Below are 22588 nucleotides of genomic sequence, written 5' to 3'. Positions count from 1 at the left end.
GCAAAGGAACAGGCTGACCATCTTCACTTATAAATCAGTTTCTGCTAATTAGTGGCCATCACAGTATTTAACCAGCATTCGGTTCGTGTAATTTTTGGGACATTTTGAGTGTTTTAGTCAACATTACAATCCGGAACCAGATCTTTTCTGCGTTTTTGGCCTTTAACTGGAATATGAGTTGTTGCTAATTAGTTGGCTAGTATAATTCATAACAACAACCAGACCCTGTCTGCCCTCAATAAGAGCCAGTGTAGCCATCTTGGCTTTTGTACATTTCAACTGTTGACAAGCCAGTACAGATGTGGGCCAAAGAACTTTGGACCAGTTTGAAAGTTGCAACTCTGTTCATAGCTACGGAGCGGCAACTTACACATCTTGACAGCAAACTATCTTCCCCTGACCTATCAGAGTGAATCAACTTTTCTTGACCGTCGACTAGTATTTATTTTATACATCTATTGATTTTGTAAATTCATTTATTTTTGTTTTTATAATTTATTAAGTTAATTTTATTTGGCTAAAGGCCTTTTTATTTTGCTTTTATTCTAACTCTTTTGTTCATTTTATGTCTATGTTTCTTATTGCTAGATTAGCCAAATAAATGTTTATGTCCGAGCCAGCTTGTTTTTCTGTTCTTTTCAACCTTTCCAATAAAAAGACATTGTCAATTTGAGGTAGCTTTAATACTTCTGATCTCGTATTTCTGCTTCTAAATAAACAATAAATTGGCAAGGAAATGAAAACCATCCCTATTTAAGTTCCATACATAAAGCAAATAAAAATGGATTATCTTTTTAAAAAGAAAGATAAATACAAACAAGAAAATAAGTTTCAATTGTATTATTGAGGAAATTATCCTACTTTGACAAGCTTGTCATATACATCCCTCTCCTCAGCATTGTCTTGGAGGTTATCTTCAAGCTGATTAATTTCCATTTCTAAAAAGCTGATTCTCTCATCCTAAAAAAAATAAAAGTTTGATAAACGATAATAAAATTATCATAAAAGTATTTATGAAATCTTATAATTTAATTTATTTAGGTTTCTTCTTTAATAAAATGGCAACAATTTTTCATTAAGCATGTATAAAACAGTTAGTTCAAAGCAGACCTAATGATTATCTTACAAAAACATGAAACACCCAAACTAAGCAAGAGCAATAAGTATTACTACAGTAAAAAAGTTACTTAAATTTTAGCCAGATTAAAAGTGAACTCACTTTGAGAACCAATGCTTCATCTTTTGCTATCACTGCTTCATTTAGTTCTTTATTTTCTTTTTGAAGTTCTTCTACTTCCTCTTTAGCATCATCTAACATATCTTCCAGCTCCTATAAAGTGTATTTATACCATGAAATAAATTACATTAGTTGAAATTAGTGGTATTTTGGACTTACTCTTATAATAATATCTAGGCAATTTATCTATTACATGTCCTATGCAAGTAATGTTTAAATTAATTGACTCAGATCACCATAGGCGGTGAGTGAGGAGAGTGGATTGCTTGGCTTGGACAATTAAATTGTAAAATAAAAAAGGCCTAGCTTGGGAAACTACAGTAAAAATAGTTCAGCTGAGAACATCAAAGTTCTTTTGTTTTTCCTAATAAATTTTGGATGTTTTTCGATTAATTAGATGTACTTGGTCATGTACCTCATGAAACAGAAAACATACATGCATGATCCAAATTTAATGAGATTAACACAGCTAGTATTAAATTAAAAAAAGAAAAAATCAAAACAAACCTCAAAGTTAAACTAAAATATATCTTACTTCACAAGTTGACTCTAATTCTTCATGTTTGACTTTGAGCAGATCATGATCATCTCTCAGCAAACGAAGTTTTTTCTGAAGCCTGTGAAATTCCAAAACAAATAAATTACCTTCTTAATAAAGACTAAAGAACAAAAATATATAAATAGTATAAAACAAAAATTCAAAAGTTAATGTTTTAAATTATTTATGAGCTAAATAAGCAAGATATGTTATATGCACTAAATCTTATAAATTCTGTCCTTGTATCATGCATCAAACATTTTAATTGAAATTTTGTTATTTTCCCTGTTGAAAGTTCTAAATTTAGAGTATTAAAGTTGCAAAAAAAAAAAAGAATTTCTACTTCCTTTAGTAACAAAAATTTAGGAGAAAAAAACAAACCAAGTCCCTTTTTAATTATAGTTATTGGTATGAATGGAATAAGAATGTAAATCCGAATATTCCATAAACATTATACTTCAGTAAGTTAAAGCAAAGAAAAAAAAAAACCATTGTTATATGAAAGGAATTCATCTTTCCACATTCAAACTCTAGAAACTACAAAACAATTTTTTAAAAAGTTTTTTGGGGTGATGGGTGATAAAACAATGAACAAACAAAACTATTATCTGGTATAAATATGATAATGTTTAGCACCGGAAAAAAATTGTTCAGAGACCACTTTCATTTATTGTGGTGGGATAACTGTATTTTGTCTTCACAAAAAAGTTTTCAAGATTTTTTGAAGGGGCTTTACCTTCTTCTGATACAAAGGGATTGAAATTTCAGAGAATTTTTTTTAATATTATGAGATCTTGTGAATGTATGTTTTACAAGATTAACCTTGATTCTTTTGGAAATATATTTTATGTAAGGGGGCGGGGGGAATATTAAGTTTAACAGCAAATTATACTGAAGAAAGTTGAAAGAAGTCATTAATATAAAATATTTTCAGTTTTAATATTTAAAATTGCTTAGTAAAATAAATTTTAATTTCATTAAAGTATAGGACTCCAATGGGAGTCTTGGCCGAAAAAAAAAAAAAAAAAACTTGATATTAACAATTGCTCTTAAAAGAAATATTTTTAGTGTAGCAATGAAGCATTTATAAGAGTTTAGGAGTTTTAGTATCTACTTTTACTTTATATTCTGCTTTTAAATTTGTACAATTTGGTTGTCAGAGTACATAAAAGGTACCCTGTTTTCCTCAATCAGCTTACTTTGTTTCTAATGCCCTTCTGCCAGGATCGTAGATTTAATGTTCTATTACTACTGGACTAAAAATGTAAATTAAAAACTTACCCTAAGATATCAGCTTTTGAATTCATATATTTGTCATAAAGTTCTTCTTGCTGCTTTTCCAACAGTTCTAGTTCCTAAAAATACATAAAATTGGCTTTATTTAATAAATAAGATCTAAATATTATAATTGATGCATTTATGTAATTCCAGAATTATTTAAAAATTCAATCTAACCATGTATGCATTTTTTAAATATATACATATAAACCAATTTAGAATGAAAAAGCTTGTCTATAGCCTACAGGGAAAGACTTTTATAAATAACCCTAAAATAAAATTCAAAAGTGGTCGGAACAAAAAATAGTTAACCAACTATTTATTTGTTTGTATATATAAAATAAAACTATACCTGGTTCATTTTTTTTTTGGTTCAAACATACGTACTTTTGTTTGTGGATGAACTTTGGATGCTTCTAACTCTTTAATTCTTATTGAATCTGTATTTTTCTGTTCTCTCAATTTTTTAAGTTCATCAACTAGACTTTCAATTTCTATCCTAAAAAAAAAAAAAATTAAATAAATCATATCATTTAAAAAGTATAAACAACAATAGTGATAGTTTTTATAGAGTTTTTGGTACCACTCAAGGTATAAAACAATGTCTAACTTCGTTTTTTTAGTATCAGTATACAAATATAAGCATATGATAAAAAAACAAAATAAACGAAATAATTAAAAGAAAGGGTAATATGTTGCAAACATATATAATATATATTTTCAAGCATTAAACTATTAAGACATTTTGTTCATGATTTTATCATAATCTTCAACTCTTCACAACTGGTAACCAAAAAAGCTGTTAATGTTTCAAACTGTGTTTTCCAATATTTGGTACTCCATAATCGTCACAAAACTTTATATCAATTACTCATGCTAAAATACAGGCTCATAGTTTGGAAAATTTGACTTTATCAACCTAAACTTCATGATATAAAATTTATTCTTTGACATGATAGCTGTTCAAACTCATAATATTCAATTGTACTATTTATATGAGTGCCTGACTACCTTTAGCATGGGATCATCACTAGAATGGCCCCCTTAATCTCAGGATGATAAAGACTTCTGAAAGATTTAGGGCCTTCAAGAAATTTGCAAAGGTGGAATTCCAAACAAAAAAAAGGGCATGTTAAGTGATTAATATAGTCCATTTTCGATAGAAGTGTTTGTGGAATGGGCTCGGAAATAATGTAAATGTAATAAGCAATAATGTCACAGAATTTATGAAGGTGTTGAAGAGGACAAATCTCTTCAACATTGATTTATACATGCAGTTTCTCCAATTTCTCTAATGATAGAATTGGAAAAAATAAATGAAGGGGATGAGATTTCATCACTTCCAGACATACTTTTAATTTGCAAACTTTTAGACATTCTTCCCCAAGATAATTTTGTATTTAAATCAAATTAGAGATTAATGACCAAGAGTGATAGGACTATAGACAATTTAAACAGTGAGTTGTGTGCTCATGAGAGAGCTCTCAGAGGGAGTTCTTATCAGTCTATTAATAATGGGGAGGACTTATTTCTTAAGAGGGAGTTCTTATCAGTCTATTAATAATGGGGAGGACTTATTTCTTAAGTCAACGGATAAATTTAAGCAGAAAAATAATTTAATGCAGTGAGTGCTAATATTAAATAGAAGTTTTCTCTGCTGAGTATGACCAATCGAACTAGTACATTGATAATTGGACTAGAATTTAAATTGTGTTATATTATCCATTTATTTTGATTAGTTGTTTTTCGTTTTATTAGTTTCCGATGGAAATATAAGAAAATATATATAATAAAATTTATAGTTTGAGACAGAATTGTTTAGTAGTAATAAAAAAAAACATCCATTTGGTCAACACTTTTTTATTATCATAATACTCCTATGTTTCAGCCATTCCTGCCATTTTCAAGGATTTTATTACACTATCACAGCCAAATATTGTTAATCAACATAATTGCAGGCCATTTTGTCTTTGTCAATTATTTATCATAAGTCAATTTTCTATAAAGTTTCTTAAATTATGAAAATATTAAGCACTAATAAATTAATTTTCATTACAATGTCTAAAATACCCATTATTCCCACAGTCACAATTATTACATTTACTAGTTTATAATCTCTATTTAATTTCTTCACTTTATCAACACTACTTAGTGTTGATATAGTGACATATTTTTAAAATGTAGGAGTGTTAAGATAATAAAAAGGTATAACTAGGTATTATAACTACTATAAGAAAATATATTTAATGAAGGGAACTTCTAAGTTATATTATTATTAGTTTCATTAAATAATTTTATTATTTGTAATTGTGAAATTTTAACACTTTTAACACAAGAGAGCACCATAGCTCTATCCTCCTTCAAAGCAAATGTCTAGCCAAAAAGGCCACGCCCACGAAAGGAATGTTTATGTTGAGGATAATAGAAATGTCTGTCATTGTAATCTAAACTGAAACAGAAGGCAGCCAGTGATTTGTTCATAATGTAGAGAGACTGATCCATGTTGAATAAAAAGTTAATGTTCACAATCTATAGCCTAAATTAAAACATATATATGGGAGTAAGTAGTAGTCGTTATTAATTGGGCCACTCTGGTCCTTCACTAAATTATGATACTAATTTATTTATTCAATAGGTGGCATACCTGTGCATTTTTTCTAATTCAACTAATTTTGCTTCTGCTTCTAATCTCCTGTTTTTTTCTTTCTCCAATTCCCTCAAAACTTCTAAATTAGAATCCTATAATAAAAACAATAATTTCTTCAACAAAGTCAGAGTTATTACTATTATATGTTTTAAATTATCTATTTTGATGCCTAATTGTAATTTAATGTAGGCAACTGAAATTTCTAAGGGATAATATTTTAATGAAATATAAAATACGCTATTTTAGGATCAGTGAATTAAACAAAAAAGCTATCACAAAATAAAGTCAACCTCCCCAGACCGGATTTACACCAGCACCACTGTAGTTGTGAGGCTACTAAGTATTCTACCCACACCAGCGGTTTCCGACAGTCCCCTATTATTTTATAGACCAGATGCAGTCCCCAGGTTTTATCCTGATTATGATGCCTAATATCAAAGAATTCAAGATGAACTCTCTTTACCAAGTAATATGCCCTACTATATCTGGGATCATAAACACGCAATTGTTACAATAAACTCAAAAAATCCCATCATGTGACTGCATATGATTAACAAAACAATTGATAATGGCCGATGCAGTAATTAGCTCTCTGTGCTCTGATGACGTCATGTTACCAACCAGTTTAGCATCCTAAGTTGCTACAACTTTTGGAGAATTTTATACTCTGATCTTGGTTCCAATGCCTTTCCAGAGGGAATCTTCAAAATATCTACCTACATTCAAGGACAGATCCAGGTATTGTCTTTAGGAGTGAATGATAAAAATAAAAAAAAAAAAATTTTTTTTTTTTAATGTTTCAACAAAAGTAACTGATTTTCCTCTTTATCTCAAAGCATCTTCTTGATATCCTAACTTTGTACTAAACATTTATTTATTATACCAGATGTTTTCATTCACAACTCCACAAGCTTCTCTTATAGATATGAAACTTTTCAGGTCTACAGTAACAGCTTTTACTGCTTTTGTCATTAAGTCAGGACCAGTAGGATTCTTTTTTATCCACTTTCACTTCATTAGCTCAAGTTAGGTTACTGTTTTTCTGGACAATCAACTACTAGGTCACTATGCCTTTTAGTTTGTGTCATGCTTACAAATAATTAAATAATTGTATCAAGTACCTCTGAGCATTGATATATCATACAGGATATTGTCCTCAACCAAGATATTTTTTTTTTCCAAATTAAACCTCCTCAACTTCCTAGGTTAGATTTTAAACTGGAATAAGGTATAGAAAATTACTTATCAATAAACAGTGATTCAGATAGAATGTGGAATCATCAACTTGAAAAAAAAAAAGTTAAGTTGTTACTTTTTGAGATAAAATATTTTATTTCTATTTTAATCAAAATAACAGCAAAGGGAGAGAATTATTTTCTTCACTCTCACGCTTGCACTCTAAGGAGCAAACTTTATGAAAGCATAGTTTTGTACCCTAAATAGTAGGAACTGTCAAGAAACTGAAGAGTGATCCGAGATACACTGTGATCCCAGTACAATAGCCCCCACATACATATTTTCTGTTAAGATATTCCACAAACAAAAGCAGATATTCTACAATTTATTATTGTAGAATTACATGTAAATGTTCCATGCTTAATAATATTGCTTGCAAAATACTATTTTAAAAAATTCAGTATTAGTTGATATTAAAATGTTTAAAACAATTGAATGCCACAGAGCAAGAATGTGACAAGTAGCAATTTTGAAGATAATTAGAATTTTTATGAAAATGTTCCTTACTTTCTCTGTAAATCAGATTATTGTGTTAGTTTGTCTAAAACCATAATTCTAACATATTTACCTTTAATATTATAGAATATGAACTAAATAAAACATGAAATATGAATTGCAGAATTTTTTGAAACAGCTGAACTGAAAAAATTGATATCATGCAGCTTATCATATTCTTATACCAATCCCTTCAATTGAAATAAAAAACAAATCAAATATATGTATAATTAAACACTGAGTTATCACCAGTAAAATAAAGCAAAGAAATATACCTGTAAAGGAAGGGATGAAGAATTGACATTATTCCTGTGGGAGGTCACAATCTCTGCAAAGTAAAAATAAATTATATTTATAAATAATGGACTATATTATTTCAAATTATGAAGAATTTGGGATGCGGTCAAAAGAGAACAAAAATAGTTAACAACTATTTATTTGCCGACATTTCACCCCTTTGTAGAGCTTCATCAGAGCTGTTCAAGTTGAGAGCTTTTGAAACATTGAATATGAACTAAATATAATAATAAGAATGCTAAATATAATATATGTTTCGAAAGCTCACAACTTGAACAGCTCTGATGAAGCTCTACAAAGTTGGGCGAAACATAGGCAAAAAAAATGGTTGTTATCTATTTTTGTTCTTGTTTGAACACACCTCTGACCATCATCTTCATAATTTAAAAGTAAATTAATACAATAATTCTAATATCTATAGCTAAGTCGTCTGAATAAATTTATTATTGGAATGGACCCTGAAAGTACACAAAAAAAACAGTGTTTTACATGTTTAAAACTGGTTTACTTAAATTTTAGTTTTCCAGTAAACATATGGTCAGGACAGACAGGTCCCATGAGAACGGATATAATGTAAGAATGAAACAGTCTTCTTTAACAAACTAAATTATTTTGGTCAAATAATAAAGTATTTATAATTAATCTAGTAAAATTCATACAAAAACTGATAAGGATAATTTGAAACCTAATCAGTCAATTAGAAGTCTAATTTCTATGAATTGAAACAAATTTTTATAGACTAATATTTTCCTAGTTGGATTATATAAAAATTTAGACATGCAAATAAAACAGAGAGTTGGTTATATTAATGATGTTAATTTTATAACCTTTAGCTCCACATTTATAAACTGGCATTGTTTTATTGTTAGACACAGCAATAACTGTTATCAAGAATACAGCCAGTTAGTAAAAATAGACCTAGAAGTTGGGTTTATGATATTTATCTTAAACCACAAAGGGTTAAAATTTATTGTACATATATTATTATACTTTTATCCTATTGAAAATAAATAATAAAGTCAAAATAATCTATGAAATAATAAAAAACAAACCATTCCAGTTGACACCACGACCTGGGTCCAGGTGAGAAAAAGTTGAAGAAAATCTTGTTTTCTTTTTTTTCTTAACAGGAGTTAAAATCATAGCTTTGATCTCAGTAGCTATTGCAGAAGATTTTAAACTTGTTTCTGTTTCCTCTCTCAAGCTCTGTGACTGAGCTACAGTTACAATCATTACAAGATTGGTATCATGAGTTGTGAAAGAGCTGCCGATTAGCTGAGTCAGCTTTGATTCACGATAAGGAACAACTTGCTTAGCATCACGTAATTGATTCTCACTGCAACAAAACAAATCAATTGATAAAACTAACAACACTAATAGATACTGTAAACAAAATACTTGAAATAAATAATGAAATAGAAATCTTGACACAACTTTTTACATAAATATTTTATTTTTTTCAGTAGAGAAACCATCTATCCTCTTTGTGGCCTTTGCGAGCCAAGTGATCCTCTATGGATTAGATATAGTCAATAATTTAATAAAAACCAAAACAAGTGAAACATGAGTGTCTTAAAAAAGCACTCCTATATATAACATGAAAAACATTTCTGTTCATCCAGAAGAAGCTACTAACAGTTAGCTTTGAATTCAAGAAATGTTTGTACAGTCCACAGTGACCAGAATCTATATAATGGGTTATTCCTTTCAAACATGATAGGATAGTCCGATCCAGTTGTCACATAATTTTAACTTAGCTACAGATATCCTTCAGAAACAGCTTGGAGTAAGCAACCTTCACGTTGTATCATAGTGAGCATCACCTTGATTTTCCTTTTAGCCCAAGTTATGGTTTATACCACACAGGTCCAAATGGAACACATATAGAGCCTATATTTACTCAACCCCAAGTCCGCTGTCGACAGACAGAATCTTAAGAGTAGTTTCCTAATAACCTCGATTACTGTACAATAAATTTGCATAATTTTATTTATAGTAACTGTAATTAACTACGATAAAACTCCTAGGAAGTCATTGCCAAGGACGCCAACTACAAGTTATCTAATAGAGTTATTTCCTGGAGCTACAATGAGTAACTTCATAGTCTATTTACTACTCACAATTGTACAATGAAATTTTAAGTATATCAGAGTAAATGGTATTGTGGTGGCCTCAGGATAAGTACCTACTACAGTTAACGTGATAAAAAAAGTAAGGTTCGGCCTAATGTGTTTAACATGAAGAGTTTTTCTTTAAAAGTACAAATTTAGTAGTCAAAACTGACTAAAAAAAAAATCATAACAATCTTTTAATAACTAGTTTAGGTAAAGATATATTCTATTGTTTAAGTTTAGAAAGATTGTATTTAATTTATTTAATGAATTGGGGGGGTTTCCAATATTTTTTCCATTTTGTCCTCTGTCTCCTCATACAGAAAAGTGTTCAATAATAATTACAACAAGTCCTTCAAATCCATTTCAATATTTTTTTAATTAAACCAAAACATTAGGCAGATGAGTATCTGCGGGTTGTACAAAACGAGTTTTGTTCTACCGTATGAATATTTGGCCGTACACGGTGATGAGCGATCACATTCCTATTTATGGTATCAAGCAGTGCCTCAACCTCTGGTTGAAGTGGTGTGAGGTTTATAAAATCATTATTGCTGCTCACAGCACCTCTGATCTGAAGTTATTCTATATAGCTTCTCTAGAAATATTGTAGACTTACTGAGAGCTGTCTTACACCATACATGACAGGTGGTAGTCAGTAACCCTAAGCAGCCAATAACCCAATTTTAATGCCTGAGCATCATAAATCGGTTATAAAATCAATTCAGAACAATATTTATTCTGCTTTAAAGAATATAAAATTATTTTTAAGATGTAAAAGTGATATTATTAGAGCAAAAACAAATGAACAAACAGTTAAATATCAATAATGAAATTAATATGTTACAAGGGAACACCATTAACAGGAAAGAATGATATCTATTAAATGGAAAAAATGACATAGTATTTTGAAAGTTAAAACAATCTGAATGTTTCAAAAAGTGTTTTTCTTTTCTAGGAAAAATCTAATTCTGAAATCATAGTCCACCATAGGAATAACTTTATTTAGGAATAACTAACCACTACATCAAAAAACTAGAGAGAGAAACGTGAGTGTGGAGTCTTCCTCACTCTTTGTGAAGTTGCCAATCCTGCTGTAAAGGTAAATATACCTCCAGAACCAACCATTATCAACTATAGTCTCAACTATTGGTTACGATTTTGATAGCTTCACTGCCTCTTACAGAGACCCAGAAAAGACACTAAAAGAAGAAGGTAAAAGCCCAACTCCAATTAAGGCTATCTGACCTGTGGAGGAAGAAACTGGTGCTCTGTATGCTAACCTTGCCTATGGCAGGCTTCCTAGATTCAGTGGTGAAGACGAGTTACCAAATTTAGGACAAAATACATCAGTGTCTGGGCAGAAGTGTACAAAGGAGTTGGGAGGAAGGGGAAGTGATGGATCCAAAAGGAATGCTTAAACACACCATTGAGGAATGAAGTGATGAATTCATACATCAACAGCAACTTCTCCCAAAATACATCTAACAGGAATGCATCCTGGTGAAACATTAAACTAAATAAGTAAATAATTCTAAGTGGGAGGTAATTCAATATGGTAAAAAGATCTGGAAGATGGGATACAACAAGAAAACATTACAGAGTATCACAAATTTGTCAGGAAAACCAGTAGACAAGCTTGAAGAAAGTTCTGTCTTGAGGTCAACAATATCCCTCTACATGTTAAATCAGTAATATTCTCTTCAAGCAAACAAGTCAAGGAATCTATAGGATGCTGAAAGTAAGTACACTAATAATTGGACAACTTAGGTGGCACGATTCCATCTCCCGAACCGTAGGACGTTGAAGAAAGAGGCTTTAACATTCTACATTAAATTGTTAGCAGTGCTAGTAAAGATAATTGGGGAAAGCTAATGTTATTACCAACTGAAATTCAATAGACAATTAACTCATGTACACCTTTAAAATCAGAAGCCACTGATGTCTATGGTATCTTTCCAACATTACCACAGAAGAACCAACCAGTTATCAGAACATACTTATATGAATTCCTTATGTCAAATTAATTTGTATATCAAGCAAGCAATAATGATTTGTTGTTGACAAAATACTCCAACATCCTAAGCTGCTTTTAGGGTCTTGAATTTAGGCTTTGAGAGCCAAAATGTTACTTCAAATGGATATTGTAATCCACAGGAAATTTATGGGGCAACATTATAACCACCATCACTGTAAACTTAACAAATATATACATATAATCTCAACTTGACAATATCAACCAAGTGTTCTGCAGAGGATGAAACAGACTGTCACATGATGTAATGGTATGATATGTTTACATGTCTAGGGTTCACCATGCTTGGAATGGATTACATAGACACCTTAAGAATTCTGAATGAATTAATCCATCAAGGCAATGGATATTAGCCAAATCAACAAAGTGTATGTTTTAAATAGCTTAATAAAATGGTGCACTTTAGACCAAGAAATATCTACATAATATATAAGACGGCAATGAATTATGCAAGGAAAAAAGTATACTTCTTTCTAATATTTCAATAACAGGAGTGACACAAAAAATTACTTTTTGGCTTCAAATATATGGTTTTAAAGTATTGATTACCAATCACAGGCAATCATATGCAAAAATAAAACAGTACTTAAAATATTAAAATCAATGGTGAGGATGAACAGTTTTAGCAAATGTAAAATTTCTTAGATCTATTGATAACATGGATATTTACACCCTATTTCAGCCTGAGAGAATAAACTTCCAAACCTGCCGGAGACACAGTAATTCTAATTATAGATAGGACTCATGGCCAGAGGGACACCGCCTTTAGATATCTGTTGTAAAGTTCCCCAATCGGTATTACATTTTCTAATAGAATGCTAGGCCTACATCAAGCTATACCTAGTGACTAACATAATAGAGATTTGGAAAATAAATGAAAAGACAGCAAAAAAAATTATCACTTGATGTAATGAATAATTCATCACGATTTTCATGATTTCTAATTGACTTTTAATTAATTTTAATTTTTGATAATTTAAAATGTCCTAATAAATTACATACATACATTCAATAAATAGGTAAAATCTAAAAATAATAAAATATATACCGTATTATTTTCAAACATCTGTTCAAAACTAGGAAAGAAGAATTAATACTCTGAGACTCCTTCATACGAGTTCCATAATTTCTTGTTTTGCTGAACCGCTCAGTACCAGCTAAATCACAAACTGAAAAACTAAAAATAAATAAAGTAGATAAATATAAACTATTATAAATAAAACTATTCAACCTTATTACCTAGATGAAATGAAGAAGTTATTACTTTCCTTTAGCCGGCCAAGAATTTTTATTGTAAAAATAGAATGTGATCGAGAGGATCTCTCATTTAAGGCCGTAAAATTGATGCTGCGATTGCAACAGCCATAGTAGTAAAGAAAGTAGGCTTCTTCTAAAGTTGTAACATGGATATGCTGTAGTCCTGGGCAAGAAATATTTGATAAATTCCAAATTACATAATATAAATTTGTATTTGAATATTGTTGACATTATATCACAAACATTGTTTAAACTTGTTGAAAAAAAAAGAAGTAAATCTGGCTACAGATAATGGCTAGGACCAAATAAAACAAATCACTCCAAATAGTATGAGTGAAGAATTCCAAGTCAATTGAATACATTGATCAGCAGTAAATGAATTTCTGTTAATTCGAGAGCTCATTATTATGTAGCTTAATCCATCCAATGGATACCACTGACAATAACATTAATATAGCCTTACAGAAACTTTACAACAGATGCTATTAATAGATTATCAATTTTAATCTAATTATCAATAGTTAGTTAATCTAATTATCAGAGAAAATTAAAACCAAAGGAATATTTTCTACATCTCCAACTTATAAATTATTTCAAAATTATAAGTGTTAATATCAACTTACCTTTTATAAAAACACGTTTATCCAAATCAGTTGAAAGAGTTAATGGAGTCCTTACATCTTTTGATTGATCAAACAAGTCATAAATTTTTTCATTGTAAATTTCAGCAAATGAAAGCCATATTGAAAAAACACAATTATCTCGATCAAAATCTTCCAACCCTTTTGAAGTTTTATATAACATTTCCAACTCTTCAAATGCTTAAAAAAAAGAGGAAGTTATTAAAATATTTTCAAAGAATTATTTTTCAGATATTTGAAAAATCTTTATTGAAACTGCTGAATATGGTAGAGAGAAAAAGAAAGCATTTAAATAACAAGGTTATCCACTGATTAGTTAAATTATTGCCTTCATTTAAAGTGGACTTTAAGAGTTATGATTAATATTAATTAATTTAAATTCTGAAATAGGTAGTGACAATGAAAAAACAAATACATTCACTCCTTACTAGAGACTCCTAATCATATGTTTTCTAACAGTAGTATCACCGTGCAGTTTATCCAAGTCAGTCATCATGACAACCACTTCACATTAACAGAAACAAAAGTCAACATCAACTCTGACGATTTCCAGAAACAGCTGGTAACCAAGATGACAATAACCATATCATGGTAAATATAAAAGATATTAAACTTACCAACCAAACTGTTGATAATAGCAAAAGATTAATATTATCGATTAATGATATCGCCTATGGTGGCTTATGGGATCAAACAATGCCACTCAAGCCCTCCTCCTTCCATTGTGGAGCTAAACCTAATAATAAATCCCCAAGAAGAATTTGAAAATATAAATTTAGAAGACTTGCCACTTATAGGAACTACTCAGGCTTCTAGCGAAAAAAAAAAATGACTGGTACAAAGGATGGTATTAACCTAGAGGGAACCTAGCAGTCCATTGAATAAAACAGGAAAAAATATCCAATAACTTCCAATATTTTAGTAAAATTTATTTTAATGTTGACAAACACTAAAATGTACAGTAAATTAGTAAATCAATTTACTGATACAACAGAACTTAGAGAAGTGCTAATAGATACCAAAAACCTCATTACAGATCGGCAATCAAAATTAAAAATTTCAAACTTCCTCAAGAAATGGCTAATAGACAAGGAGGATAGCACAGAAGATTGATTAAAATGGAAATAGTACTCAGATAGTTGGACAAAATTTAAGATAGCCTTAAAACCAGTAAGTAGTCTTAGCCCAAATACCCACCCGTACATACAGCCATGACCCATACCGACCTTCTAAAGAGACTATACCCACTGACCTGCAGGACCAGCAAGGTACCTCTGTGAATGTACCACATCCCCACTGTCCAGTGTGACAAATGCTGTGAAAAAATTATTTGAGTTTCTAAAAAATCAAAGCTCTGCCATCTTTTATAGAGAAAAATGTAATGTAATATAACTAATGTATTTATCTAAAGTACTCAAATTGTAAAGAAAAAAAAAACCTGTGTAGTATGTTAATGATCCTCTATGGGTAGATGCATTAATAAAATAACTAAATTAATAAAACTTTAAATTAGTTATAACTTACAGATAATATCATCATTTTTGGGTAAGTGCTGCTGTACCTACAATTTAAAGATATAAAATTAGAGAAATACTAATAAACATTTACACATTTAAAAAATAATTAGAAATTTTAAATCATGATTAAAAATAAAAAATGTAATCATCAAGTTCATAAACTACAAAAATATTTTTTTCTATGATAACTGAATACTGTAAGTGACTGAAATATTATAAATATTTAATTATTATTATTAATTAAAATAAATTTGGATAAAGGTAAAATTACATGGTGAAAAGCATCTAATAGCGCTGCTTTTCCCATATATAGTAGAACCTGGTTCACTGGTCATGCATTAAATGTCCTTTGGAACAACTGGCCAGGGAAAAAATAAAAATATTTTGCAATCAAAATTCTGTAAAAGCTATAAGGAGGTAAAGGGGTTTTACTGTACCAACACATAATCTATTAAAATAATCCCAATATTGGCCAATTAGCAAATGAAATAAAGAAAATTTATAGAAGTAGAATCACTAGTTTTACTTCCTTGCATCGCTTCTGACAGTATCTACCACTATAGAGGGCTAACAGTCTATAACGGATGAGGATTCTCTATCAAAGTGGTAAATGTTATTAATGATACTACTAGCATGTTGTATGTTGGTACGGTGAGCTAGCAAGAGCAAAAGTCAATTTGAAAATTTTAATATTCATTGATCCTAGACAAGAGAAATAACAAATGATAGTGTTTTTTTTTCCCATACAAACAAAAACATTTCTATATTAATTGCATAACTATAGGATATTTTTTTTTTGGAACAAAATAAAAATGAATCAATAGAATTTCTGGAAAATAATAAATGAATCAATAGAATTTCAGGAATATTTGACTAAGTACGATGAGATCTTGCTCTTGGTGTCACGAGTTTGTTACATAAGTCAGATAAACAGGAAGTACGTGATAGGAATGTGCATAATCACACATCTTCACTATTGTGTTAAAAAAATGATTAAGACAACTAGATGATAAATTTATAAAAATATTTATCTGAACCAAAAATATTGTATATCACAAAAATATTAATTTCTTTTAAATACAAATTCGTTTTTTTACAAAGGAGTTTAAACTTAAAAATTGCACTCCTGAAAAGCCACATTTGACTTATAAACTTATTCACAATTCTTAAAGATGGTTGCATAAAAATGATACAAATAAATTTAATAATTGATACTACAAATAATGTGTTTAAACCACTAGAGCATACATTTTGGTATTCTTAATAACAAAACAAATAAAAAATACTCACAAAATTTCTTGCATTACTCAATAGTTTTTCCTTAAAGAGACATTTTTCTAATGTATCATTTTCAGTTAGTTCAACAACGGATACGGATCGTTCTGGGCAATAATAGCATGATTTATCTATAGAATTTTCAAGTGTGGCAAATACTCTAGTAACAATCCTAGGGATAAGGCCAGGGTTTTTTTTCTTTCCTGAAATAAGTTTTCAGAATCAAATATGTGTCAAAAATTACAAAATAAAGTACAATTTAAACATCTTATAAAAATGAAATGGAAAGTTCAATAAAAGAAAGCAGGCACAACAGTTTTCTCAACAAACAATACCACGGAAGTAGACAAGAGAAATGTAGGTATGAGGGGTTCAATTAATTTATTATTTAATTACATTAATGTCCTTATGTTCTCCGACATAGGGCAGGAAAGACACATTATTCTTCAAATTATCAAACTGTTCTAGCCAGATAGGTAAGGTCAGAGATTCATACTGAGGGTCCACCAGGAAATAAAAGTCAGCCTACCCAGGCTGGGTTCTAACTGGCATGGCTTTTAACACAAAAATGCCAAGTTTGTGGGTTAACATGCTTGGACATCCACAGCCTCAGTTTAATCACTTAATAACTTATGGCAAATTATTCACACAGTATCATCAAGAATAGAGATTTCCATCAGGTTAAAAATTGAATCAGCTACGAGATTTTTAGAGTTAATAACATGATAGAAACACATAATAAATGAGTAAATGAAATTCACAAGTCAAATCCAAAGATTTTGGCTTTTGGATGAATGTATGGATCAGAGAATTAGCACTCTGAAGGATCGACTGATAAACTAATATTAACATTTTTTTTTTTAAATTTATTTTATACCAGATCAGCCTGGTGGGCCTTACATGGTTGATATAACCATTACATTATATATATATTATTTTAACAGTTGATTATGGGGGGGGGGGTATAGTCTTGTACAAAAGACACCCCTAACTGTATACAATGTTATAATTAAAAGAAAAAAGAAAGATAAAATAAATAGAAAGAATAATGATTCTTAATAAAAAAGAAAAGTAAAATTAATAACAAAAAATAATGATATTTGTAGACTTAACAAAACAGGCAATTGCCCTCAAATGGTAAAAAGAAACAAGTTAATTTGAAAAAAGGACGAGAGAAGAGAAAAAAATAATAATAATAAGTAAAATAGAGGCAGTGTGAATAATGAATTAATAAATATAGAATTTATAGCAGAATGTCCTGCAGCAGCTTGGGCTACTGTCTTCGGGTTGAGGTTGGGTTTCCCAGGTTGTAGGTCACTGCTCCTTTAATTGTTGGCAACTGGGAGTGGAACTTCATGAACCATTTTTTGATGTAATCCTCTATTGACTCCATTTGTAGTTCCCCATGCAATTGGATATTTCTTATGAACCAAGGATCATTAACTGCGATTCTTAGGACTTTGTTTTGAAAAGATTGTAATTTTTTCCTTTTTGTAAAGGATGCCACTCCCCAGACTTCACAGACAAACCTTGTGGAGTACCGGCAAGTATTTGTCTAAGGGTAGAATTTTTGTTATTAATTCTGACAGAAAATATTCTATCGTTGAGGAATGAGCTCAGAATATTATGTAGCTATTTTGGAGTGTCTGCTTTCTTTAGTTTATATAGGAGACCTCAATGCCAGAATAAGGATTGAATGCTTGTTGGAAATCTAAGAACTCTACCAAGGTGTGTCTCTTTAATTGATAAAGGTGTGTCGAATCCGTTAATAATAAATTCCGATAGTCTTGCCAGTTGGTGAGAAGTGGAATGACTGTATTGAAAACCAAATTGAAAGTCATGAGTGATTCTTCCATCTAGAGTGGATCTTATCTTTGCCCATAAGCAAGATTCCATTTTGGTCTTTGCATGCAATCACATATGGCTTAAATGGTTTCCCGCTATTGTTAACGAGTTGGTAAAATCTCCTTATATCAATCTCCGACCTGCTCTGCTCCATTTGAGCAAGTTGGTTTCAAATATAACTATAGGAATACTTCAATAAGAAGTAATTATGATTATTAATAATTCTTTGTTATGGATCAGGGAGGGTTTGATAACTAAAGACAAAGAGTATGTGTTGCAATGACAGATGCCACTAGCAAAACAGCAAACAGACAAAGGAGACCTCATGGCTGTCCCATGGTCTGAAACAATGTTGCTAAAAACAGTGGTGCTTTATTCATAATTATATTTACAAATTGTTTAGGTTACAAACAAACAATTTTAACCACAAATCAAATAATAAATCCTAGGAAACATGATTGGCATCCTAGGGAGCATCATTGGCTTCAGAATTTACCTTATGTGCTATTAAAACTGATAATAGGTATCTGGTTGATGGAGGAACTGAAGAAACAAAGGAAGATGGAAGGAATATCAGTAAAACTCATTGAGGAAAAATTAAAAAGAAGACATATAGCTAAAGAGAACAATCCTAACTTTCAGGATGTTTTGATTGTTCCAAAATTACCCAATGAACGACTATCTGTGACTAAGCTGATTAAAAAGCAAGGAGGTATAGAAGAGAGTGATGTAGACCTCGAAGACCAAGTTTCTATACCTAAAGAACAAGGGAAACGAGATCAACACCAAACATTAAATAATAAAGAAATTGTAGATGCAGTCTCTGATAAAGATTATGTCAAAACACTTAATTGTTTTAAAAACAAGGACTCAAATCCATTTATTCTACAATTGGGACATTGATGAAAAAAATGTGGATAGCGAAGCAGATAATTTAGAAGAAAAAAGTAAGAAATATACTAGTAATAAGAAGAAACCCAGAAAGAAAAAGGGATTTAGTGATGCAACAAATATTGTTAAATCTACTATTGATCCAAATATTAAAATATACGAATATTATAATCCTGACTATGAAAAGTCTGGATGTAGTTGAAAAAGGAGAAGTCCAAATCAACTGCAAAAAAACATAAGACCAGTTGGAGGATATTTGAAACTAGGACTGGTTGGAGTGATTGTGAAACATTAAATTAATATAGGTGTGCACTAAAAATAAAAAATAAACTAATAATAAATAAAAATAAAATAAGTAATAAATAAAAGGAAATAATAAAACATATTTTTAGAAGGAAATTTTAATAGAAAATGAGTTTTATTATTTGATTTGTGGTTAAAATTGTTTGTTTGTAACCTAAACAATTTGTAAATATAATTATGAATAAAGCACCACCGTTATTGGACACATTGCTTCAGACCATGGGACAACCATGTTTCCTTTGTCTATTTGCTGTTTTACTAGTCTCATCTGTTAGTGCGACACATACTCTTTGTCTTTTGTCAGGGAGGGTTTTATACTCCCTGATCTACAATATTCTTTGCTTAATAATAATTTTTAAAAAAATATGATCTTTAAAATTAACATTGAAATACCAACATTCTAGTAGATTAATTACTAAGTAACCCTTATTTCAAATTTTATCAGTGCCAAATTGAAGTAATAATTTTAACAGGTTTTGTCATAAATCACTCATGGTTTTACCAATCTTAATTTTATAGTTAGCAATATGCTAGCAATAAAACTAGCGATAATTAATAGTTTTTAATGCTTACTAACATGCTTTGAGAAAGATATATATATTAAAAATACATAACTTTAACACACCTTGAATAGTAAACGTCTTCCCAGAACAAGAGGTACCATAAGTAAAAATAAAAGCATTTTTTCCATTGAAGAAATCTCGTAGATTATCCTCAGTGGTTTTTTGAAAAATTTCCTCCTGTGTAGCATTTGGTTTAAAAATGTAAGAAAATGAAAACCTAGACAGATAAAAAAATAATAAAATATATACTTTTTTCAGTTACTTATTGAAGATTAGGCTTGTGAACAGTCTGCAGTAAGGAAGGATATGAGTTTTTGAAGGACACGACAACTCTAATAGACCTTAATCCAGGAATATGAATGTTTTAAATTAAGTTCTTAACAGTATGATACATCACCAATTCTGTAAGCTTTACAATCTTAAAACTCATGCCTTTCGGATTTTCAAAGTTTCATCAAAATACTTTTTTTTTATATCATGCTAATTACCTCAATTCCTATCTATGAACATTCCTCCACATGAATGTTTTATTTTGTGTATATTATATTTATTATATCTATTTTGTGTATATACAAATGAATAAAACACATTAAACTAAAAATTACAATGAAAAAAAATGTATTAACCAGAAATATTTAATTAAATAAAGCAACGATTTCAGATCAAACATATTACATAAAACAATATGTGACATCTATAACAGCTAAGGAAAACCAGTCAGAGTATTTTCTTGATAAAACTAAATAATTATAATATTCATTATAAAAATTATTAATTAGATAATCACTTACTTAGAAACTAATGACTTCTTTTTAAGGAGAAGAGAATTTGTTTCCTCTTCAGAAAGTGATAAAAAACTACCCTAAAAAATCAAAATTAAAAAAAAGTAATCTTAAAAGTATCTACAGAATCACATCCAATATAAATCGACTGGAAGTAGCGAACTAACTTCTGATAAATCACCATCTGGTTTCAAACGAAGATAAACCTGGATCGCATCACTCAGTTTCTCTTCAACTGAAAAACTAAAACATTTAGGAATCCTATCACATTCATGATGGTCTTTTAGAAATCCGAATTTGGCAGGTTCAGCCGGTTTCATATAGGATAGATCATCCATTTCAATATTCTTTGGCAAACATTAATTATACTAAGGTCTCTGGTTAAAAAAGTCCAAAGTTCAAAAAACTCTCAACTTCGAATTCCAGATCAATCGTAACTTCGAAACCGTTTTACCTTGGCGCCAAGTTTCTCAAAGAGGTTGAATTAAAGTAGCCAATCATCCAGTCTCCATCTTCTCTGATTACCTCAAGATTATTTACGTTACGACAATTCATGATTAATTTTATTGAATTTGGTCGTTCCTAGTGATTTATCATTATTTTTTTCTTTCATATTAAAGAAAAACAATTTATTTGGTTCTGATAGGGCGAGCGATGTTATAAAAGGCAAACATAAATTACAAAACACCGTTTCAACTAACGCCGGTAATTTGAGCAATTCAAAATAATGCTAAAACAAAATAAAATAATGTTTGTCCTCCTGCCCTCCTCTCTCTGGAACTTCATCCCTTCTGCCCTATATCATGCACAAACAATTGCCTCATTCAAAGCTCTTCTTTTCAACCACTTTTTCCTCCTCCAATCACAATAATTATTTATTTACAGGTACACACAATTGAATTTTTTTTTTCGAATAATAAGTGTGTGCATACTTCAGAAAAGTATCAAGGACAATTGTCTGAAGGCATTAAAACTAATCACTGGACTTTTTTCAAAATATTTTGGAATTTGGAGAATGACCCAAAGACAAAAGCGGATTCAATCTCTAGGATGGAGGGCATTCATTCGTCAACAAGGTATCATAGAGAGATACAAATCATTTCGACGTAATACAATGCTCAAAATCTCCTGTTATAAAAGGTTAAATAAATTACTAATTTGCTTTAATAGTTGTACATCTGGCAAAAAAGGTATTAGTTTTATTTTCAAATGGGTGTATTCTACATATAGTACCGTAGAGAGGGATTTCTTTTTATGCCTTAAAAAAAAAAATTAAAAACAATTTTTTTATGACCGGTGGTCAGCAAGAGTTTTAGGAGTGATCTGCGAGAGGATCCGGCAATACATATTTTGTAAGGACTTAGTGTTAGAACTGTTTTGTTGTTTACTTTTCCTGATGTTTGAGTGTTGAAAGGTTTTAACAGTTTAACTATGTTATGTAAGTATTTCAAATTGCACATTTAAGCAATCTACGTGTCTAACCTTTTATGAGGGGATCTCCTTTTTCTCCAAGTCGGATTTGGGATGGTCAACGCATGGTTCGATTACCGACTTAATGTTCCTCAGCTTCTACGGGTTGTGATCCACTGATGTAGACACTGCGAGTAAATCCCTTTGGCCCCAGTTAGGGATTGCAGACT

At 30.2% G+C, this 22588-nt stretch overlaps 1 protein-coding gene across 1 annotated transcript in view; it reads right to left on the bottom strand.

Annotated features, from left to right (window-relative positions):
• LOC106680206 (kinesin-like protein KIF20B) overlaps positions 1 to 21376 on the bottom strand; it is a 26077-nt gene extending 4701 nt beyond the window's left edge. The window contains exons 1-16 of the mRNA XM_014419738.3: positions 21116 to 21376; positions 20958 to 21028; positions 20229 to 20383; positions 16580 to 16767; positions 15297 to 15333; positions 13755 to 13952; positions 13114 to 13294; positions 12923 to 13051; positions 8781 to 9064; positions 7707 to 7759; positions 5698 to 5792; positions 3441 to 3552; positions 3057 to 3130; positions 1773 to 1854; positions 1220 to 1330; positions 862 to 960 (exon numbers count right to left, since the gene is read on the bottom strand). Of these exons, the coding sequence (XP_014275224.3) occupies positions 862 to 960; positions 1220 to 1330; positions 1773 to 1854; positions 3057 to 3130; positions 3441 to 3552; positions 5698 to 5792; positions 7707 to 7759; positions 8781 to 9064; positions 12923 to 13051; positions 13114 to 13294; positions 13755 to 13952; positions 15297 to 15333; positions 16580 to 16767; positions 20229 to 20383; positions 20958 to 21028; positions 21116 to 21286 (2040 nt within the window). The 5' untranslated portion in view covers positions 21287 to 21376. The remainder of the gene's footprint in view (positions 1 to 861; positions 961 to 1219; positions 1331 to 1772; positions 1855 to 3056; positions 3131 to 3440; positions 3553 to 5697; positions 5793 to 7706; positions 7760 to 8780; positions 9065 to 12922; positions 13052 to 13113; positions 13295 to 13754; positions 13953 to 15296; positions 15334 to 16579; positions 16768 to 20228; positions 20384 to 20957; positions 21029 to 21115) is intronic.
• Positions 21377 to 22588: the final 1212 nt, after the last annotated feature.

This window comes from Halyomorpha halys, unplaced genomic scaffold (assembly GCF_000696795.3).
Source record: "Halyomorpha halys isolate HHAL.00 unplaced genomic scaffold, Hhal_1.1 Scaffold251.1, whole genome shotgun sequence".
NCBI classification, from domain to species: domain Eukaryota; kingdom Metazoa; phylum Arthropoda; class Insecta; order Hemiptera; family Pentatomidae; genus Halyomorpha; species Halyomorpha halys.
Note: the sequence above shows the minus strand (reverse complement) of the source record. Positions and strands in the feature narration are given on the sequence as shown.